The sequence below is a fragment of the Andrographis paniculata genome, unplaced genomic scaffold (assembly GCF_009805555.1).
Source record: "Andrographis paniculata isolate CXL003 unplaced genomic scaffold, ASM980555v1 Contig56END, whole genome shotgun sequence".
Lineage (NCBI taxonomy): Eukaryota > Viridiplantae > Streptophyta > Magnoliopsida > Lamiales > Acanthaceae > Andrographis > Andrographis paniculata.
The window spans coordinates 1514988-1532512 of NW_026137591.1; the positions used below are offsets into that span (position 1 = coordinate 1514988).

Here is a 17525-nt window from a genome sequence, read left to right on the forward strand (position 1 = left end):
GCTTTGCTTTGTTTCTCTCATTTTTATGGTTTATTGTTATATTGAGGAAAAGTGACAAAAATATTTCTATTAGTGTTTTATAATACTGCTGCAATGATATTTGTGCAAAAATATCTACAAATATAAAGATGTTTTTAATATTAAGTACGACGAAAATATAAATGAGATCTTTAGAGTCGGACATTAGAGCATGGATTAGCTGCGGATCAATATATAGTATAGGGTGACCATAATATATTTATACATATTTCAGCATATTTATAATACAATATATACGTTATATTATAATTCTAATATATGTTATTTTATAACACACATATACACTGAAATATGTATAAAAATATGTTGTCACTTATATGATATATGTTGATTCAGTCAAATCGTATACATTTTTATACAACACATAATTATGAACGGACAATATATGTCTTAATATATACATGAGCTATGCGTAATAAAAGTATGATGTTTATATATTTTATGTGTACTGGTTTGAGAAATAAGTGTCGTAACCATTTTGTACATGTTGTGCTATTACCCTAATCAAATATACCTCACTATGTTCTGATTCACTGTTGCGGGTGAATTTGTGATGGTGAGATAAAAAATTTAAAATCAAAATTTGTATGAAATATAAATTAAAATATAATAGCATTTTAATATTAAAATTAAATATGTAAAAAAGTAAATTAGAAAAATTATGAAATTTTTTTGTAAAAAAGTGATATAGTAAGTACAAATATAATAGCTAATTGATTATTATTTAGTAAAGTAAAAATAATAAACTTATTAAAAACAGATAAATTTGGGGGATAAAAAAAATAATGAGATAATTTTAATTGACGGAAGAGAATAATAAACTTTAAACATGCACTCTTAATTAGCATTTTTTGAACTTTTATTTTGTCACTAATTATTTTTTGTTTTTCAATAAATATGTACAGATTATTTTTATAATGCTACTCGCTCCGTCTCGAATAAATTGTTCATATTATTGTAAATATGAAAACTTAGATAAAATATAATTAGTAAATAATTAAGATATGTATTAGTAAAAATAATTATAAATTAAGATTAAAATAATTAAATTTAATTATGATTAAAAAATTATAAAATATGAAATTTAAAATGACTGCATAATCATATTTTCAAAAAACAAAAAATAATTATGTGCGACGTATAAAAATGAAAAAGTGGATATTTGTCCCATTTTAATTGACACATTTGATTTGGGGCACGATATTTAAGGTAGTATAGTTTAGTGAATTAATAATAGTGATTTATAATTTATTTCATCCGTCCTATTTAATTTGTCTCATATTTTTATTTCTGTCTGATCCCACATAATTTGATTTTTTTTTTTTTAAAAAAATATAATTATACACTTTAGTCACATTTTAAAATTCATAATTTTTTTTAATTTTAATTGAACTATTTAGTCATCTTAATTTTAATATAATTATTTTTACCAATATATTTCTTAATTATTTACTATTACACCGTACCTAAAACTCTATTTAAGCTAAATAGAACAATTTAATTGAGACGGAAAGAGTAGTTTATTTATTTATTTATTTATTTTTATGTGAATAATGAAGTTGATATTTTCAAAATAAAAAGTAAAATATGGAGTATGATTAAAAAAATTAGAATGTGTATTTTAAATATTTTAAACTCCTTGTCTTAGTAAAAGATATACAATATGCATATTACTGTGAAATTGTACATAATACAATTAAATATACAATATTTTTGTTTATTTATAATTAACATAAACTATATATATATTAAAAAAAAAACATTGAAAGTTTAAAATGTAAATAAATATATTTGTTATCGAAAAAAAAGAAAGAAAACATGTAAAATGTTACGTACTAGTAAAATGTTAAAAATTTAATAATTGATGAAAGATATAAAAATTAAAAAGTTTTGTATAAAAGATTAAAAATTTAATTAAATTAAATTCTTTGATACTCTTAACAATATAATCATGTGATGAAAAAAATAAAAATAATAAATAAATAGAGGGTGTAGAATAAATATTTAGGTAAAAAAAAATATTTTTATATAATATATTTATAATTAAAAATATCAATAATAAACATAAATTGGGAGAGGCAAGGCGCAAATCCATATTACTAGAGTGAGTTTTTTTTGATAAGTTTGAATAAAATTTAAGTTAATTTGATATGAAAATAATATTTGATGGAATATTTTGTAAATATATGTATATATATATATTTTAAAAAATGCAGAGTCTAAATAGTAAAATTTGAAAAAATTATGCCAAAAAAAAAAAATTTAATATATTAAAATTTTTATTTTTTAATTTTTATTTTGGGACAACTGACCCCCAAGCCCCTTGCTCGTTCCATCCATGTTCGACAATATTATCATCTATATGATATATTGTTCCATTTTTTCACTATTCCACCTTCTGTTCAATCGATTTCTGTCCATTGATTCAAGAAGTGGAGTACCAACATTCAACACCTCAGTGTAGGCAACATTGGACGACTTGAGGTGGCGAAGGGAGTGGCTGTAATCTAAGCCTATGAGTTATTTTTTTAATTTTTTTTTTTCTTGTATTTACATATTACCCGAAAGTCAAATTTGATCAACAAAAACTCAACATCTTTGTCTCAATTTCTCCGTTTCAAGAACTCCTAAAGGGTGTGTTTGTTTGTGGGTTTTAATTTTTTAGTTTAAATTTTTAATTAGTAAAAAAGTGAATTTAAATAGTTGAATTTTTTTTAAAAAATATTTAAATTTTTTATTTTTTATTTTTTGCTAGGGTGTACTTAAAAAAAAAATAAAATTGAATCGATTAAAAAAAATCGATTTTGCCCCCCGAACTTTTACTGCTGGTTCCGTCACTGGATATACGTAGACTACCATGTAAAATATAAACCATATAGCATAGAATACTACCAATGTTTTATTTTACGAGATCAATTGTTTAAGATCAAAATTTATTTAGTTTATAGTGAAAGTAAAATTACTAATTTCTTTTATATTAAATAAAATTAATATATTTTAATTTATATTTGAATTAATATTGATATTTTTCTTAAATTTTTTTTACTATGATATATAAATAAATATTTAATTTAATATTTCTTTTGAAATAAAAAACTTTTTAAATAATAAATATAAGATAAATCATTCAAAACGTGTGTTGTGAGGGGGTGAATTCTGATTCAAATTCCCTCAATATATATATATTTTTTTAATTTTTTTTAAAAAATCAAATATTATATTTTACTGCATATATTTCCATACCTCTGGTTTTCAATTTGATGAATTTAGAACGAACAATGGAAGAAGATGAAAAGGATATGGATATGGAGAGAAGTTGCTATTGAAATCAATTGAATCGAATAATCAAAATCGAATCGAATGAACGATGGATGGATGGGTAGGGTAGGGTAGGGTAGGGTAGTGTGAAATGGAGCAGAGCCTAAAAATAGCCGACGATGGCGATTGGAAATCGGAGCTCCACACGGAATGTATTTATGGATGAAATTACAAAGCGAATTAGTCGTTTGAAAAAGGTAAATAAATAAGATTCGTGAGTTTTTCCTTTCTCCGGTGACGGAATCGTTCGCTCTCCCGCTCTCCCGTTGCCGTTTCCTTCTCCCTGAATGCCTCACCAGTGTTCAGGGTAAGCTAAGCTCTCTTCTCAGAATCGATCCCTGTTTCCTCTGCCATCGCGGATTTGATTCCTTGATTTTTCTGCTCTTCGTGCTTCAATTTGGTGTTGATTTTCGTTAATTATCCCAATTTTTAGGTTCACCCGGCGCGATTCGATCCTTTGTTGTATCTGTGAGGTTTTTAGGCTTGCGAAGCTGCAGTGGAAGGACATTTCTGTTAATTCAACATTTCTGTGACGTTTTTGTTTCATGAGTATTGACATTTTTAATTCTTTCTTCTCAAACTGCTTCTTCATGATCATGATTTATATGCATATCTGGATTCATGCTATCTAAATGATTTAGGCTGATGATATATTTGGAAGGTTGTTTTTGATTCCATTTTATGTTTTGAATCTCCATTTTCGCCAATTTTGCTGTTGATGGAGAAGCATTGAAATCACAAGAATGGCATCATGTATGTTTTATTTACTTAACTATCTGTGAGCTTTAGGATTGGTAGAAATGGAATTTATCGATGCCCCTTTCGTCTCGAGCTAATTAATCCTTATGTTTCATTGCTGTGCATATTCAATATATGAGTTTGCCGATCGAATATAGTGATTTTTCTTGATTCATTGATCTAAAGTGATGTTTCGGCGAGGTCCATTGTTTGGGCTTTTTGTAACAAGATTATGAATGGTGATGTTTATGGCATATCAATATGTGAGTTTGGGGATCAAACATAGAGAATTTTCTTGATCTATTGTTCTAGATTTGATGTTTTGCTGAGGTCTATTGTTTGGGTTTTTTCGTAACAAGATTATGAATCGTAATGTTTATGGCATATCAATATTTGAGTTTTGATGATCAAACATAGAGATTTTTCTTGATCTATTGATCTAGATTTGATGTTTTGCTGAGGTCTATTGTTTGGGTTTTTCGTAACAAGATTAGGAATGGTGAAGTTTATGATGTTCATCCGGACCATTTTAATGCCAAGGAAACTGTTTTTCTTTTCAAATTTTCATTTTCTTCTATTCCTGCATTCGACAATGGAACACTATGTTTTGTGATGGATGATGTTTTGTTTTATGCTACAGCCTAGTTTTGGCGATTTTTGAGCAGAGGAGCGAAGGTCTAAAATAAGATGGTAGGTGTCGACAAAATTTATGCAGTTCATCATTCTTGTTTCGATATATGGTAGCATTTTATTAGATATTACAATTTGCGATAACACATTTGTTTACTGTTTGATTTTTCTCAGGTGTACGGAGATTAGCACCATGGTTCTAGATGTTGATTTTTGCAGCCTTTTAAATGCGAATTTCAAGTAAGAAACATTACTTCCGCTGCACATTTTGCTATCTCTCATTTATCGTTTCTCTTCGGATTTGTGTAAATTAGAACTGCTAAAGTCATTAGTGAACTTTTAGAAATTCATTCGACTGCACAACCACTGTTAATGATATGCTTTCATATCAAAAAGCTCGGCGATCACGTGCACATAGACGAACATCTTCTCATAACTCTTATCACTTTAGGATCTGCTGAAGACATTTTCACGATTCTTTAAGAACAACAATAATCTTGAAATCTCTTATGAATAGATAACAACTCAAACGTTCGTGATGAGCTAAATATGACGACTTGATTATCCTTGAAACTTTGTTCTTCATTCCTAGTTAATTTATCTACTTCAATGCATTGTGATCTTTAAGGAAAAAACATTACTTTGGTTATTCATGCCTAGTTTTCAACAAATTCACGTTCACAATGAGCTCAAAATGATGACGTGATCATCGTTGAAACTTTGTTCTTAATATCTAGCTAATTTATATACTTCAGTGCTGCGTGATCTTTAAGGAAAAAAAAACATTACTTTGGTTTATTCATGCCTAGTTTTCAACAAATTGACGTTCACGGTGAGCTCAAAATGACGACTTGACTATCGTTGAAACTTTGTTCTTAATGCCTAGTTAATTTATATACTTCAATGCAGCGTGATCTTTAAGGAGAAAATATCACTTTGGTTATTCATGCCTAGTTTTCAACAAATTTCCGTTTATGATAAGCTCAAAATGACGACTTGATCATCGTTGAAACTTCATTCTTAATATCTAGCTAATTTATATACTTCAATGCTGCGTGATCTTTAGCGAAATAACATTACTTTGGTTGGTTAATTCATGCCTAGTTTTCAACAAATTGACGTACACAATGAGCATAAAATGACAACTTGATCATCGTTGAAACTTCATTCTTCCTGCCTAGTTAATCTATATACTTCATTGCAGCGTCGTCTCTAACATAAAAACATTCGTTTCGCTGCAGATGTGTGATGTCTAATCTCCCAGGGCAGACCAAGATTCTTGTAATCCCTTAAAAGAAGTCGGACGTTCCATAGTATGCATAGTAGCAGTTATTATCTTCTCCTGCCACGAGTCTCTTCGAGATGGCTGTAGCGGTAGATCAATGTCACGGATTCAAGCCATTTGCTCGACCGCCGAGGTACAAACTCCAGTCATTCAGTCAGGTCGATTACCAAGCGCTAGACTTCGGTCCTATAGGCATCGCAGAGTCTCTGGAACACGCTTTCGAGTTTTCTAACGTTCACAAGAGCTTCTCCACTCCATGCCTGTTGTCGTACTCTTCTCATCAGCTGAAAGACGACGCGCATCCGAGGATCGAAATCATTTCCGGCCGTAACGAGCCGAGAATCCGCGCTCTAGCTGCCGAAGTCGCCATGGCTCTGGCCTCTCGTGTCAATCCTGAACCGATATCGAAAGGCCTCGGCGGCGCGTACCTTTTCCGCGCCTGTAATGGTGACACCATTGCCGTCGCGAAGCCCACAGACGAGGAACCTCTGGCCTTCAACAACCCTAAAGGACTAGTCGGGAGGAAGTTGGGACAACCCGGGATGAAATGCTCGATCAAGATTGGTGAAACCGGCGCGCGCGAATCGGCTGCTTATTTCCTTGACCACGATGGCTTTTCTGGCGTACCTCCGACAGGTTTGGTTACGTTCTCGCATGTCAAGTTCAATTCGAATGGCGCGGGATTGGATTCGACGCCGGCTGCTCATCTGAAGATCGCTTCGCTTCAGCGTTTCGTCGATCACGACTCCGATGCCGGAGATCTGGGTCCTTCGAGCTTCTCCGTCGCCTCCGTTCATCGTATCGGAGTATTGGACATTAGACTGATGAATCTCGACAGGCATGCCGGAAACATTCTTGTGAAGCTGAGAAACGACGGGTATGCTCGGGGAACCGCCGAGCTCGTGCCTATCGATCACGGATTTTGCTTGCCGGAATATCTCGACGACCCTTATTTCGAGTGGCTACACTGGCCGCAGGCTTCAATACCTTTTTCGGAGACGGACGCGAACTACATTTCGTCGCTCGACCCGTACAACGACGCGGAGATTCTGCGAACGAAGCTTCCGTCGCTGCGGGAGTCGTCCATTCGAGTTCTCGTCGTCTGCACGATTTTTCTGAAACGAGCAACGGCTTACGGGCTGTGCCTCGCCGATATCGGGATGATGATGACCCGCGAGCTCCACGGCGGGAACGAAAGCTTGAGCGTGTTGGAGAACATATGCGTCAAAGCAAAAGCGAGCATGATCATCGACAAAAAAATGTTCGAGTTCGCCGGCGAATGCAACGTCGACGTCGATCCGCTGTTCGACTCGATCCCCGGAGGCTTTCACGACTCGCCGACGAAAGGTAAGCCGTCGAAGATCCCTCGAATTTCTCCCGCGGCTGCGACGGATGAGTCGGGCTCGGGCAAGCGCAACGGCGAGCTATACCATTTCGACGATCACGCTTTCAACAAGCTGCTCGACAGCCGAGACAGCGGCGGGAAAGATTACGCGAATCCGAAGGCGGGTAGCTTGGCGAAGAGCCAAAGCTTCGCGGCCCCGAACCACAACCGCGAGGGGCAATGCATCACGATATCGTTCGGGGAAATGAACGACGGGGAATGGCGACTGTTTTTAGAATATTTCGAAACGCTTCTTCCGGGGGCGTTTGAGGAGAAGAAGTTCACGGGGTTGTCGATGAAGCAGCACGCATCGAGATCTTCTTGCGTATTTTGACATGCGAGTCAAAACCGAAACCGAAGTCGAAATCGAAATCGGAATTGAAGTCAAATAATTATTATAGAAGACTTTGCATATAGATTATAGAGAAAAACAAAAGCTATATATAGAATGGGAGGTGGAAATGTAGATAGACAAGGCAAAGGGAAGACAAGAAGACATCGTTAGTCTTGTCTTGTTGGTAGCCTTCGTAGGTCGATCCTACCCATGATAGCTCCACTTTATAAACATACATATGCATATATAAATATATATATATATCACTAATTGTACACTATGATAGAAATTTTATTTTCTTATATTTTTACTTTTTTCACAATAAAAAATAATTTATATCAACCAGTTATATAATTATGATTTTTTGTTGTTGTTGTTGTTGTTAGAACCCGCAATTTTACAATGGTATATAAATTATGTTGTGGCAGATAAGTTACTTGTTCCGGGTTTTGAACATGCAAGGATCTTTTTGGTTCCTTGGCAGTATGTTAAGTACAACAATTATTAGGAAATAATCGAGTTAGAGACTGTTGTGAAAAACAGGTTATCTTCACACAAACGATGAAATACCGTAACTAATTAATATCGAAGAAAATTCTCAGGTAATTGAAGAAGACAGACTCATGCAAACCCATTTTCTTTAGACTTCTTATAGTTTTTTTGACAAAATTTTTCCGGCAAAAATTAAAACATAATAAATAACCGCAAAATAATAAAAAACTAGAGCAAATAAATGAACAGTATATTTAATGAGGTTCGACAAAGGAATGCCTACGTCTTCGGACTCTAACAAAAATTATATTAAAAGAGGATATAACAAATACAACACAATTATAATATAAATTGTATTATGGGATGCTTTTCTACCATAGTGAGGGATCAATTTATAAAATTGAATTTCACCCCACCCAATCTCCCAAACAATGTTCGATGAAGGAGAAGCCAATAATTATTGACTTTTTCTACGAATCTCCACCTTTGGTGGTCTCCAAATCCCATCTAAAGTAACTTCTCCAAATTTCTCTCATCATAAAATACACCCAATCTCCCAAACAATGTTGGATGAAGGAGAAGCCAATAATTATTGACTTTTTCTACGAATCTCCACCTTTGGTGGTCTCCAAATCCCATCTAAAGTAACTTCTCCAAATTTCTCTCATCATAAAATATGATAGGATTTCCAAATGCGTTTTTCAGCGCCAATTTCAAACCCTTAGAACATTTATGTAGTTCAACAATGTTCAAACTTGATACATGTTACATTCTTTGTCAACATATCTGCAGGATTCTTAGTGACCTTAATCTTTTGCACTCTGACTCCACATTGTTCAATTATTTCCCGCACAAAATGGTATCGTAAATCAATATATTTTGTTCTAGCATGATACACTTGGTTCTTTGTTAAGTGAATAGCACTTTGGCTGTCACAAAACACCGTAACGTGTTTTTGACGGACTCTCAAGTCATCTAGTAATCCCTGTAATCAGATTGCTTCCTTATCGGTCTCAGTTATGGCCGTGTATTTTGCCTCTGTTGTTGACAGAGCAACGGTAGATTGTAAGGTCGACTTCCAACTAACTGGTGCACTTCCAACTAACTGGTGCATTTGAAAGAGTGAACACATAACTAGAGTTGATCGCTGTTTATCCAAATCTTCTGCATAGTCTGAATCGTAGTACCCAATTATATGTTCACAAATATCATTATTTCTTTGAAACATCAATCCAAAATCTAAGTTGTGTTCTTTTGTGGGTTTTACCATAAATTTTACTCCCTCCGTCCCAAACACCCTGCAATATTTTCTTTTTTGTTTGTCTTAAACTCACTGCAAAATTTTCAAATTTAGAAATAATTATTAATATTTATATACATATATTAATATACACTTCACTTTATCCCATCATATCATTCAAATAAAAAAATAATAAGCATTTCTCTCTCCAATCACATCACTTAATATCCAAATTATCTCAAATTACCATACTTAATACTCCCCACCTAAATTCCCGTGCCAAATACAAATATTGCATGGTGTTTGAGACAGAGAGAGTACTATTTAGATTCTTTATTCCCTCAAAAAATATCAAATCAAACAATTACTTTTCTTTTTTTATATTATACTACAAATTTATTTTACATTCAAAATATCACATCAAAATCTATTTATATCACATCAAACAACTATTTATATTCAACATTTTACTATTCATAAATCCAAACCCCAAACCCACAAACAAACACACCCAAGTTTTCAAGATATATCTTAGAATCTATTTCACGGCTTTCCAGTGTTCTTTGTTTGGATCATGCAGATACCTATTCACTATCCCAACTACATGTGAAATCTCAGGCCTCGTACACACCATCACATATATCAAGCTACCAACCAATTTGAATAAGGACTATTTGACACGTAATCATGTTCCTCTTTCGGACACTGTGAAGCGGTAAGTTTAAAATGAGAAACAAGTGGTGTACTAACATATTTGGTTTTGTCAGTCATACCAAATCGCTGTAGTACTTTATTCAAATATTTCTTCTAGGTCAAGCACAATGTGCCTCTCTTTCCGTCTCCCATTATTTTCATGCCGAGAATCTTCTTCGCTTCACCGGGATCTTTTCTTTCATACTCCTTGCTGAGTTGAGACTTCAACTTGCTTATCTCTATTTTATTGTTCGACGCAATTAACATGTCATCTACATAGAGAAGAAGATAAATAAACGATCCATCAGATAGCTTACAAAAATACACACAATGATCGAAACTGCTCTTGGTGTACTTCGACTGATCATGAATTGATCAAATCGTCTGTACCACTAACTTGAAGATTATTTCAATTCATATAATGATTTGCTCAACTTATATACTCAATCTTCTTTGCCAGTAACTTTAAATCATTCGGGTTGAATCATGTAGATTTCCTCATTCAAATCACTGTGTAAAAATATTGTCTTTACATCCATTCGAACTAGTTCCAAATTGTACTGCGTTACCAATGCTAATAAAATACGAATAGAGGAATGTTTTACAAAATGAGAAAATACCTCGTTGTAATAAATTATTTCCTTTTGAGCGTAGCCTTTGGCTACCAATCTTGCATGTAATGGACATCATTTTTTAGTATAAACCCATTTGCAACCAATTGCTTTCTTTTCCTTTGGCAATTCAATTAGCTTCCATGTGTGATTTGTTTTAAGAAACCGTATTTCCTCATCCATGATTTTCTTCCGCTTTTATTTTTCTGGACTATTTTTTGCATTAAGAAAAATTTTTGGTATACCTTATTCAGTAACAGGAAGTGTGTACGCCACTGTACTTTGAAATCAAACATGTTTTTGAATTTCTCTTCTTGACCTCCTGACTGCAATTGATAAATTTTGTTTTTGTTGAGGTTCTTGGGTTAAAATTTCCATTTCTTGGGCTCTCTAACACAGGGATCACCATCTTCTGTTGGTTGAACACTACTGGTTTGGTCATAGGTGCCTAAAACTTCACATATTCTGAAGAACTCTCCACTTGCGGGGATATACCATCCATCTGTTGTTCGGTTGCTGTATTCAACATTGTTGATTTTTGAAGGTAACTTCCTTACTAACGATCGCCTTTCTCATCTCTGGGCACCATAGACGATATCTTTTTACACCAGATGATATCCCACTTAGATAACGTTTCTAGCCCTTGGATCAAGCTTTAATTCTTTTAAATAATAATATGCAATGGATCCAAATACACGTAAATAATCATAATTATTAAAAGGTTTGCTAAGCTATACCTCTAAAGGTGTCCTGCCTTTAAGCCCAGATGATGGTAGTCGATTGATGAGATGACTTGCATATGTTACCTTTTCAACCCAAAATTGTTTGCCAAAATTAGCATTGGATATTATACACCAAACTTTCTCCAGCAAGGTTCGGTTCATGCGCTCGGTCACCCCATTTTGTTATAGTGTGTGCCGTACTGTGAAATATCGAGAGATGCCTTCATTCTTGAAAATATCGAAAAAGGTCATATCGATATTCTACATCATTGTCATATTAAAGCAATTTAATCTTTCTCCCAATTTGGTTCTCCATTATTTCTTCCAATTGAAAAAATTTGCTGAAAGCTTCGTTTTTAGTTCGCATGAGATATATCCGTATTCTCCTCGAAAAATTATCAACAAATGGTATAAAATAATGGTTTCCTTCTACAGAAGCTGTCTTGGTTGGTCCCTACACGTTTGAGTGAATGTAATCCATAATGCTTTTAGTGTTATGGATTACTGTTCCAAACTTCACCCGCATTTTCTTTCCTAGAACACAGTGCTTGCAAAACTCAAGTTTGCATGTCTTTGCACTATTTAATAATCCTTGCTTTACTAAAGTTTGCAATGATTTTTCTTCAGTATGTCCAAGCCTCATGTGCCAAAGTTTGGTCATCTCATATTCTTTATCTATTTCTAATACTACTGCTGCTACGGTAACTACTGTATTGCCGTGAAAGTGATACAAGTTATTTTTCTTTATAACTTTTATCACGACAAGTGCTTCTGAGATTACTTTTAGAATTTCGTTCTGAATGCTGATATAATGACCTTTATATTCCAAGACTTCCACTAATATGAGATTTTTGGCAAATTTCGGTATGTACCAAACCTCTGTCAGCACTTTGATTGTTCCATCGTAGTTTTTCCAATAGACTGATCCAAATCCAACTATTTGATAAGGTTGGTTGTCAGCGATGTAGGCAACACCATCAAATTTTTCAAAGTTGACAGACCACTCATTCCTAGAACACATGTGGAATGAGCATCTTGAGTCAACAACCAATCGTTAATGCAGGTCACCGATGATGCATATGCTAATGAATAGTTTGTTTCATCCAGTGCCCTTTCTCGTGGCAAAAGATATATTCCTCTTTTGCTACTCTGCCTCTTGACTGGGATCAACCTCTTCTTGCCGGCTTGTATATTTGGTTACGACCTCGAACATAGTGCGCTTCACCAATCAAATTCCTGTGTTCTATTTTATCTTTCTTTCTAATCTCGTTATAATACAAAGAAATAATAACTTTCTTAAAAGAAATTGTTTCTTTCCCGGTTAGCATACTACATTTATATGTTCATATTCATTAAGAAGTAAATATAGCAGTATCAATGCCTTATCAATATCATTTATCTTCCCATCCATTTATGTGTTCGTTCATGGTGGTAACTGATAAATATTGGAAGCGATACAACTTCGTCTTCATGTAGAGCTTGTTTTTTATGCTATTTTTCATAAATTTTCCTCTAGTTCTTTCCATAATTTGTATGCCATAGTCTCTCTTATGATGAATGTTTCTGCTCATAGGAGAGACATAGTTGAATCGTACCACAACCAAATGGTTAATCCTTCTCTAGTCTTTATCATCAATATCCTCCAGTTTGTTTTCTTCGATTGCTCCATCTAGCTTTTGTTGGAACAAAATGTCCACCACCTCGCATTGTCACGTACCAAAATTATTAGTACTTTCGAATTTTTCAATGTCAAATTTGGTATTTTCGACCATTGTTCTTGATGACGATGTCACCAAAGGCTTCGAATTTGAAGTTGATTTTTCACTGAAATTTTCCGCCATTCCTACTTTAGATATTGATTAAAAAAACATACGTATAAAACAAAGACAACTTAACCAAGATGCTTTTCTGATGTGGAAGATCAGATTAAGTGCGACTGCAGAGCAAAAATTTAAAACCCAATTTCCTTAGACCTTTTATAGTCTCTGATGCCAATTTTTGAGAAAAAACAAAATTAGCCCCACACAAACGGAGAAATACCGTACTCAATGAATACTGAAGAAAATTCTCAGATAATTGGAGGAGACACGAGACTCACTAAAAACCCAATATCCTTAGACCTTTTATAGTCTTTTGGACAGAATTTTCTTGGGAAAATTAAAACAGAATAAATAACCGCAAAATAACCAAAATACAGGTTTGTTCGTTTTGATTTTTTTCCTTACACATTTTTCAAAAATATTAATATATTATACACATTCATTATTTTTTTATACTTACTCACATAAAAAATACTTCTTCAAACTATTTTTACAAAACAAACACATCCTTAGAACAAATAAAAGAACATCAAATTTAATGAGGTTCGACAAAATAATGCCTATGTCTTCGAATCCCAACCAACATTATATTAAGAGAAGAGATAAGAACTACAACACAGTTAAATTATGAAGATTGTCTTGTGAGATGATTTTATATAATGAATGAGCGATCAATTTATAGAATTGAATTTAAACAAAAAAAAAAAAAAAAAAAACTCACACTTTGCTCACTCTCTTGGACTAACATAAAAAACTAGCTAAAAGTGTAATTTTGCCCTAATTATTCTAAAGAATTTTTTAAAATTTTCAAAGAAATAATTTTTTTTAATTTAATTTTAAATTAAAATCAATACTATTTACTGTATACAATTTTTAATAAAAATACACTATTTTATCTTAAAACCATCATACCAAAAATACTATTTAAACAAAAAAAATTCAAATAACATTCCATTTCAAATTTAATCTAAAACATAATCAAACAAATCAAAATGTTGCAAAATTTGCTAAAGTACATTATTAGCATTATTATTATTACAATTCACTGAAATAGTTCGTGACCAAGCTCATGTGAAGGAAAATTAATATAGAAATTTGCAAGTAACATGGAGGTAATAATATATATATATATATATATTTTCAAACTCATAAAATTCAACAAAATTGAATATGAAACTTCACATAAAAAAAATAAAATAAAATAAAATAATTCTCACCATATTATACGAAGAATCCTTTTCAACAGATTACTTTTGTAAAACCTCAAAATTCTCTCGTATAGTTTACAAATCGTATAAGACATATAATCTTTTATCAGGTTAAATTTAATTGAGAAAATATTTCACACGTTAGGACCAAAGGGATTTTAGTCAAGTAATTAATTAAAATGTGCTTTCTTAGTTGCAATCTTAGGGTGCCAAATATCACTACAAAAAATTATCAATTTTGTAACGAATTTTTTTCGTTCCTAAATTGACTTTTTTCCGTTACTAATGGTATTAGAGACGGAATTAGAGATGAAATTACATTAGCTACGTAAACTTTAGGAACGAAATTCCGTTACAAATACACTATTTTTTTTGTAGTGTATATTCTTCACCAAAATTTGATATATAGGTATGTGTAGTGTTTAACTAAACAAATACATATAAAGTCTCATACAATTTATTTATTAGGAAAGATAATTATCATTTTTAAATAAACTACTCGAGGTAAACTAAAATTCACCCTTATGTTTTGTAATTACTAATTTTTTTGCTTTTAGAAATTTTCGTTTCCACAAATTAAATTTCTAAAAACTTATGTTACATTTAAGATTTTAGTATGATTGTGAGATGATCGAAATTTTATATCAGCTTTATTATCCAAGTTTCTTTTAAGTGGATGTTTATTTTAAGTTATTACCTTAGGGGGACTATAAGAATAGGAGAATATGTCATTATATTATGTAGTAGTAAGATTTTGATTTGTTCACTTTGTATTTTTGGATAAATATGATTTTTATATTAGTTATGAAGTATCAGTAATATAAAAAATAATAATTTGTATTGAATTGTTGAATTTTTTGTGAGTAAATAAAATATAGATACTATAATATGTGAATATATCATTTATTTAAAAATAATTTATGCAAAATGATGTTTAAAAATATTTTGTTCTTGTGTAAAGAAAAATAATCGAATTTAAAGAAAAGTTTGCTAATATATATGATCAATGTAACTATATATGATCTTTCAGCATATAATAATAAATATCGCACATCTTTTTCGATGTTTTGGATGCCGATTGAATGAAAGCAAAAGTCAATTATTTCGATTGTCTTACTTATAATCATAGCTATATTGATCGAATTAATGGCGATGACTATTTTGAGTATAGTAGATCTTGGATGATAAACATTCGATCTTAAGTACTTATACTCCTTCCTTCTCTCTATATATATACTTATCAATAAATTTAAAAAAGTTTACAAATGCTACAAATGCCTCGAGATGATATCGATAAGAATTTATTATAACAAATATATATTCTAAAAATTTTGAGTTTCCTTATGTTTTTAAGTTTCTTATATTTTAATGTTGCATTCTTAAAGTAAAACTAGCCATTACATATAATATTTTAAATGTAAACTAAATTTTAATTTATATATATATTTATATATCGATAAAAAATGGTTGAATTTGAATAATGTGATAATAAGGTTAAAATATTATATAAAGTAATACTAAAAAGAAAAAAAAATCAATTCTTTAGATAATTATATAGTAAAAGTCTTGCTAAGTATGTATTGAATGTAACAGGGCATTGTAATCTCATTTTTAATTTTCTTTTACCGGAAATATTTAATCCCAAATTCAAATTAATTATTTTTTTCCATACATTCAAAGAGATAATCAAGTAATTTGTAAAGGATAATAATAGTATCTACTGTAAAGGCATTAGAATTAATTTTTCAATGATTTTTTAAAAAAATTATTAAAAATTACGCGGGAATAGTTTTTAATTGTCAACTAAATTTCAGTATTTATTTATTTATTTTTTAAAAATCTTAATTATAGCAAGTCATCCATTACCTTTGGACTTAATTCGAAGTGATAAGTCTCGATTAATAATCCCACACACATATATAATAAAAATACGCGGAGGGGACAACAACGATGACAAATAAATACAATTTCAAATGTTAATTAACTTACTTAATATTACTTTTAGAAAATAAAAAGTAATTAGATAATATAATTTCGGAAATGTAATGTAATTTAATATTTTTTCTTTATACGGAAAATATGAGATTAGACAGATGAGATATGTGATTCTATTCAAAATATTTATATATGACGATTTTAGTAGCTGAGATAGTCGTTATTAATTTTCTATTTTGGCCAGCCACAATTGGATTTGCATATATTACCGGACCTATATTGACTCCCCAAAAGCCCTTTTTTTCCCCTATATATACAAGGGTTTAATCTTCCTTTAACACCACTTCAAAACCTTGTTTGTAAATCTATTCCTACCCATGGAGCATCCACCATCACCACCACACCTAAACCCTAACGCTTTTGAGGTCCACGGCGAGGCTGAGGCTCAGGCCGAGGGTGTTGAACAAGAATATGATTGCAGATATTGTCAAAAGAAATTCAGTAACAAGCAAGCTTTGGGAGGGCACCAAAATGCCCACAGGCATGAAAGGGCTATAGAGAAAAATATTCGGAATCTTCCAGAAGCCCATTTTGGTTACTTTTCCGGGGCCGGGCTTATGTATGGTGGGATGGGGCAAGTCATGCCGTTCTTGGGTGCTCACAATAGACCCCAAGCTTATCTCAATCAACCCGTTTACAATAGGCCCTTTCAGGCACCACAAAGGCCTTTGCAACAACCTGGAATCCATTTTAGGGTTAATCCTCGCCCGGAAATGCAGCCACTACCTCCACGGGTGGCGCCACCGCCTCCTCCTGTACTGCCACCAGTTAGTAATTTCTTTTCAAGAACAAGCCCTATCGAGAGGAATGCTGTTCCGTTTATGAGACCGGATTCTTCTTCTGCTGTTGGAAATCAGATTGCCATGAATCGTCAGGCTTTTGGCCATGGATCTGACGGAAGCGCTAGGGTTTGTCAGCGCCGCGAGTTTTCTGCAGCTGCACAAGGGAATGATGCTGCGAATACCGCAGAGTCTGAAGATTCCGGCCTGGATTTGACTCTTAAGCTAGGAATTTGA

General features: G+C 32.4%; 2 protein-coding genes across 4 annotated transcripts; both read left to right on the forward strand.

Annotated features, from left to right (window-relative positions):
* Positions 1 to 3304: 3304 nt before the first annotated feature.
* On the forward strand, positions 3305 to 8070 carry LOC127256756 (phosphatidylinositol 4-kinase gamma 1-like). Of its 3 annotated transcripts, none has more exons than XM_051282928.1 (5): positions 3305 to 3664; positions 3791 to 4110; positions 4736 to 4785; positions 4900 to 4965; positions 5967 to 8070. In XM_051282928.1, the coding sequence occupies exon 5, from the start codon at positions 6088 to 6090 to the stop codon at positions 7726 to 7728; it is 1641 nt and encodes a 546-aa protein (XP_051138885.1). In that variant the 5' UTR covers positions 3305 to 3664; positions 3791 to 4110; positions 4736 to 4785; positions 4900 to 4965; positions 5967 to 6087; the 3' UTR covers positions 7729 to 8070. The 3 variants fall into 3 exon arrangements, with proteins under 3 accessions (XP_051138885.1, XP_051138884.1, XP_051138886.1); XM_051282927.1 differs by having other exon boundaries at positions 3791 to 3906; XM_051282929.1 differs by lacking the exon at positions 3791 to 4110 and having other exon boundaries at positions 3305 to 3554.
* Positions 8071 to 16826: 8756 nt separating this feature from the next.
* LOC127256608 (zinc finger protein GIS-like) lies at positions 16827 to 17525 on the forward strand. Its single transcript, XM_051282718.1, has one exon. The coding sequence runs from the start codon at positions 16827 to 16829 to the stop codon at positions 17523 to 17525; it is 699 nt and encodes a 232-aa protein (XP_051138675.1).